Here is a 6,492-nt window from a genome sequence, read left to right on the forward strand (position 1 = left end):
TTGATGGGACTCACTCTGCATCATCACTGTTCACATTTCACTACATTTCATCTTCTTTTCATAGGCCTTTCCAGTTTGGCCACCATAATTCGTAATAAAAAATTAATTCTTCCATCACCTAGGAATTATGACTCTTTTTTTTGTTAGTCTAAGACTATAGCATTCATAAAAATATCTTCAATTAAATTGGATTAATAAAGTTGCATTACGGTAAGATTTAGGTGAACATTTCCCAAGTCATTTTTATAAAAAAATTATATAAAATTAATGACTCCAACCAATAGAATAATATTTCACTTGAACAATTAGAAATTTAAACGAATGGTTAATTTGCAATGTACTTCTTCGGTCTTAAATATAAAATTTGGTCAACAAAAATAATGAATTTAATCTAAAATTTAAACGGAATACATCTATTTTTTATTACGAACTTTTTATATACATATTTAAGATCAGATATAATATAGTTAATAAAGTAGTGAGAATAGCTTCGCTGTCACACAATGTGGTTATTTTCTGTGCAGTCGAATTACAGTTATTTTTTTAGGTACTACCACCCTCGTGGTGGTGCCTCTGTTGTGTTCTGTTTCTTTAATGCTTGGTTGTGGCTATTTCGGTACTATTGCCCTTGTGGTGGTGCCTCTGTCATTGCTGGAGTGTAGGTTGTATTCAAGTTGAGACTTGTCTGCCTAGGTTCTTATTCTATTATTGCTCCATCAGCCTTTTGCCTTACGAAGCTGTTTTTGGGATTCTGATGGGTCGATCTCTTTTGACTTTAGTGTCTAGTGACAACTTTCTGGACTGAGTTGGTGTCTTCTCTGGTGGTTTGAAAGTTGATGGTTGTCCTTCTGATTATGGGATTAGGAGGTGGACCTCGTTTAGGTGGTGTTTATTTTCGATTTTCCGCATATATATGACGTCTCTGCTACGTAGTTCTTTTTTTATTGGTCTCTGCTCGTCTTGTGTAGAGACTTGATTAATAATATATTTGCCGTCCAAAAAAAGTCATTTGTTTAAAATTTAGAATTGTCCGATTAAAATTAGACGGCGCAAATTTTAATACAATTTTAATTTTTTTTAAATATAAGAATTCTAATATTAAATCTAAACCATTTGATTTCAATTTGACGATTCCGACCTCACCGACTATGCAGTCATGTGTTGCACCCAATCTAGATCACACTTACACAATATTGTTACCAACATCCATTAGGACACTAGGATTCAACTAACATAGGTACCTTATTTTCAAGAGTCATGACCCCATGTGCTCCTCCTTTTTTGTTGTCTAGTTTAGGATGATCTAAGACTTTAGACTAATAATAAAATAATACGGTTGTGACATTGACTGTTAGTTTTAGAAGAATTTTGGCTTTCTATTTTTTTATATATGTTTCTTATAGAATAGAAATTGGATATTGTACCAGTCCTACATATATTAATGTTGATATAAAATTCAAATCAACAAGAAACATGTTTATTAATTATTATTAACCCAAAATAGTTGTGATTCAACATTTCTTCAAGTTTACTCATAAAAAAGCACAAGCTTGGTGGGGAAAAGGAAAACGATTCCTCACCAGTCACCATTCATTAATTGGTACTACTCCTACCATATTAAAATAATCTTTTACTTACAAGGCAAAATATTAAAATACTTCCTGTAAAAAAAAAAGTATTAAAATACTTGTTTTCATAGCTAAAAAACAGATTAGATTCTACTCCCCAAATGCATAGAAGTTTCAACACATAACTCTTTGAGATTTGTCTTTAGCTTGCTAGTAGTTCCCCAAATGCATAGCCACATTTAACGGATGCATTAATTAGCACTAAAATCTATGACTTATGCACACTAATCTTATTGGTCAAAGTCAACGCCATCCCCTCAATGTTTATGTTCATATTAGTTTGAAATTCATTATAGGGAAAAAAAAGTGTTCAAGTTGAGAATGAAATAGCAAGAAATAGTACACAAGTCTTAGCTTAACTGGTAAAATATTATCGATATTATTAGGCCGAACGTCTTGAATCTCGGCTCCTTCACTTGTGAGTGTGCGTTTATGATGGTTTTACCATTTCGTCTATGTACAAAAAAAAATATAGCAAAAAACATAAAACATGTTTTTTCCTTAGATACATATCATTCATAAAACATGTTTTTCTTAGATACACATCATTCCTAATACTCTAACTTGTTAGCAAAAAACCAAAAATTATGGCAAAATTAACAAATACATGAACCTTTGTTGTAAAAGCAAAATCTCCAAAAAGAAAGAAAGAAAAAAGTAAAAAAAAAAGAATACACTATATTTATAATAACTTAGAAGAGAAGAATGTAGTAATTTAGTACCAATAATAATTTGTTGATTGATTCATGGACATCTAACATTTCTTCCAGGCCCTCCATAATAAAAATAAGTTCCCCAAACATTATTTCTTCCTTCTTTTATATCATAGCAATTTGAATGATCAGCCAATTGGTGAATATTTGATAAAGGAAGTAAGTTATTGTCCCAATCAACTACTTGTAAGTTTCTAAAATAAGCTGCTTTTCTAAAACCTTCTTCTGAAAAATGTCCACTTCCCATTTGAGTGCCAGTGTGGTAGCCCCTTGAACGTGAATTCACAATTTCTCCTCCAAATTGAACCATACTTGCATGACTTCTTAAATGACTAAACAAGTTTGCTGGCCAATATCCAACTAGTAGCCCTGACCCAAATTCAAGCCACCAATGTCCATGTTTTGGGTCCTATACATATAAAAAATGCATAGTATATATAAGTTAATAATGTTATAGCTTATATATTCAAAGGGATAAAGATTTTGTACACATGCATCTTTATATTTTCAAAATTGTTGTAGTAATTGAAGAATTTGAGAAATGGAGAAGATTCATAGACATAACAAGATTAGTGTTCCCTTATGGGTTAATTAATATCTTATTATAAAATCTTGTTAACCATTATTAATAATATTTTTTTTTGGAAGAAAGTATATAAATGAGAAAAAAGTAACAACAAGGACACTTTGTTGTTGGTCAAAAATAAAAAGGACACTTTGTTGTTAATAATTTAGGCCTTTGAAGCCAGTTACGGCAAAACCAAAGTTAAAAAGCAATGAGTTAGCCGTGTAATATTGCTTTAATAAAGGGAAAAAGAGATAGGAACAGGGTACCCCATAAGGGACACTCCTACAAAGAAAAAAGCTAAGGAATCTTCCATTTGAATAACAATAACATATAGAAAATTTCAAAAGAAGGATGGAGAATAGAAAAAGTAAACAAATTATTGCTTTACTTGGACACAAAGTTTTTCAATTCTTAATGGATTGTCTGCATAACTTTTTTTATCAAAGGAAAAAGAAGTTGTGAAATATAGCAATAACAATAAGTAACAATTTGAAAAGCAAAAAAGCTAAAAAAAATCACCTTGATCTTCGAATTCAAAGTGTGTATGGTGTCCGACATTAACTTACATATTTACATTCAATTATTTTAATTTAAATTATTATTAATGTTTGATGTTGGTGTCATTGGTGTCTATGATGTGATTCATACCAAGTAAATGATCTTATTCTTGTTTGTATATATAATAGGCTAAATTGCACGGTTGTCCTTCAAACTTTCACAAATTTGTAATTTTAGTCCTCCAACTTTCATAATGATACTTTTAGCCTTCTAATTTTAACTTATTTTGTAAAAGACTGGCCTCCACTAATTTTGACAAAGTTAATGCACACATGAACAATGACTTACATGTCATATCAGCATGTCTTGCCACATGTAATTATTTTTAGAAAACAAAATAATATTTTTAAATTGGTTAAAATTAATGGGGGCCAGATTTTTGCAAAAGGGAAAAGTTATGGGATCGAAAGTACTATTATGAAAGTTAGGGATCAAAATTGCAAGTTTATAAAAATTATGGGTCAAAAGTACAATTTAGTCTATACAACAATAATATTATATTTTACATAAAAAAAAATGGTAAACAAAAGGTAAAGAATATACTCACTTTCCAAACCATTAAGCCAATATCAAACTGTCTTCCACTATAGATTGATCTTGGGGAGATTGCAGCCCCTATTGCTATTCTGTTGTTTGTTTGGATAAATCCTGAACATAGTAAATTGTAGCATCCAGTTGCTTGATATGCATCCGTCTATCAAATTAAAATATCAAATATTTATAAGATGTAAAATACTAACATTAACGACTAATTACTAACTTTACTGAGTTTAAAAAAAACAAAAAACTTAGAAAAACACATTTAATACTTACAGTCCAATAAGTGAAGAATCTAGGATAATTATCACCATATAGCTCAGGACTTACCTAAAAGAAATTAAATATACATGCTTAATTATTGCTAGTAACAAATATTAGTAACAAAATTCAACATTCTATAAGATAATAATTTTGAAATAAGTTTGAACATACCTGCCATCCAGCTTCTATTGTATTAAGATCATTACCAAATGATCCAGCAATAACCCAAATTTGTGATAAGCTGAATTCATATTGATCTGTTACTCTTGGTGTCCACACATTTATACTTGCTTTTGCTCCATAATATTGTTCTCCATTTACAAACATAACTGCATGCTGCAATAGGATATGTATGTCAAAATTCTCACCTAACATTCATTCATGCAAAATACTGTAACTATTTTTCCTATGTGTTCAATTCTTAAGCAAAATAGGCAAATCATAGGGTGAAGTCTGCTTTGTCCTCTGATGTCTAGATGCTTTTTGCTGAGAAAAAATTCTTAAGCAAAATAAATAAATAATCCAATTTTTTTCCAGCATAAATAATCAATATTGAACTTTGAAGTGAAGTACAATTTTTTCAATTAACAAAATAAAATTTGAAAATTGTAAGTACTAAACTAACCTCATGACCTGTGCCTGTTGAGTCTCTCCGTACACCTCTTGGTTTTCTTCCAAATCTTCTAACAGAATTTGCTCTTAGAAAATCTTGTTCTGTTGTTCTTCTGATTGGAATAGTACCTTTAGGACATTCTTCACCAGAATCAACCCAAAGTTGAAAATTATTTGTTGCATTTTCTCGATTGTTGTCGCCGTTGTATCCTTTTGGCCTTTCTGGTGGATCCTGTAAACCTTAATCCTCTTACTCTCAAATTCATTTCAATGATTTTAATTGAAAAACCAAAAACTTAGTACTTTTCTTAAGACTAATCAAATTAAACATGTTGTGTTACATTGAATGAAAAATGAAATTACCAATGGTTTTTGTCCTTTGAGTTTTGGATGGTCAAAAGCTGGTTGTTGATGAGATATAATACAATCTATTAAATCTCCATCTGGACTCTGCAACAAAACAGTAAAAGAATTAAATTCAGATCACTGAATCACAAGAAGAAAAATTTGTCATCATTGTCATAATTTCTTAAAATAAAGATTCAGTCTTGTCGCTTCGATTCGATAAAAAAAAACTTATAAAAAAAGAAAATAAAATGCCTTAATTGTCTTGATGGGAGGCTTGTTGATCTTCTTCAAATGAGCTCTAATTCTTCTCAACTTATGCAATGAAACATCCGGTCGAAAAGTTTGGTTAAAATTGTTATGAGAGTTTAGTTCTGATGAAGATGAATTTGATGAGACAATGGGGTGTGACAAAATAGGACTAATTGAGGTAAAAACCAGAAACAAAGTAACAAAAACATGTAGAATAGGTGATAGAGTATTTTGGGAAGTTGAAGAAGAAGAAGACAATTTAAGAGAATGATTTAGTAAACTTGTTTGTTCTGAGACAACATGATTTGGTTGTTTGCATTGTTGTTGTCTTGTTGTGAATTGAGATGAAAAAAAAGACTCTTTCATATGTTTTTTTGTGTTTGAAACTGAATAATAATCTTTCATGTCAATACAAAACAGAAGAAACTATGCTAAGAAGAAAGAGGCTACAAAGTTTTGTTTTCAAACTATAAACAACACAACCTTCTAAATGGTCCTGACTAGTGAGAGAGATAATATAAATATAGTATGGTTTTTAATATTTTGCTACCACACCATGAAAAAAACTCTCAAGTACTACCACCACATAAAATAGACAAGGGACCTATACACATGTGTGGGGTTGCAATTTTCAAAGTTTTACTTTTATTTACCCTGCCAAAGGGTTGTTACATCTAAACATTAATTCTGTCACTTAATATAGAACTAAAATATTATGAATTCTGTCACTAAATATAGAACTAAAATATTAATAGATTCTCCTCGTTCTTCTTAGGGAGAATTTATTAACTATTTGAGTTCAATATCTTGATTTAAGTTGGTCTAATGGTGATTGACGATGGACTTGTAGGAAGTATCGCGGTTTGATCATCCACAACTGCGATCGAGATGGGCTGAAACTACTCAATGTAAGAACTGACCCTCGAACCAGATTAGGCGGTCAAGTATGTCATATACTGATGGTGAAAACCAAATTTAAATTGGTAGTAGTATTAAATTTGTCGACATTTTTTTT

General features: G+C 30.6%; 1 protein-coding gene across 1 annotated transcript; it reads right to left on the minus strand.

Annotated features, from left to right (window-relative positions):
* Window positions 1-2,143: 2,143 nt before the first annotated feature.
* On the minus strand, window positions 2,144-6,180 carry LOC123884774. The gene is made up of 7 exons (XM_045933985.1): window positions 5,481-6,180; window positions 5,244-5,330; window positions 4,894-5,112; window positions 4,440-4,604; window positions 4,281-4,334; window positions 4,015-4,161; window positions 2,144-2,750 (listed from the first exon to the last, which is right to left on the minus strand). Exons 1-7 carry the CDS (start codon window positions 5,880-5,882, stop codon window positions 2,373-2,375), a joined length of 1,452 nt encoding a protein of 483 aa, XP_045789941.1. The 5' UTR covers window positions 5,883-6,180; the 3' UTR covers window positions 2,144-2,372.
* Window positions 6,181-6,492: the final 312 nt, after the last annotated feature.

Source organism: Trifolium pratense, linkage group LG5 (genome assembly GCF_020283565.1).
Source record: "Trifolium pratense cultivar HEN17-A07 linkage group LG5, ARS_RC_1.1, whole genome shotgun sequence".
Lineage (NCBI taxonomy): Eukaryota > Viridiplantae > Streptophyta > Magnoliopsida > Fabales > Fabaceae > Trifolium > Trifolium pratense.

Coding starts and splice junctions, on each gene's coding strand:
- LOC123884774 (XM_045933985.1), bottom strand. CDS start 5,882: ATGAAAGATTATTATTCAGTTTCAAACACAAAAAAACATATGAAAGAG. Junction 5,331..5,480: donor CTCCCATCAAGACAATTAAG/GCATTTTATTTT, acceptor GTTTTGTTGCAG/AGTCCAGATGGAGATTTAAT. Junction 2,751..4,014: donor TTGGCTTAATGGTTTGGAAA/GTGAGTATATTC, acceptor TTATATGTATAG/GACCCAAAACATGGACATTG.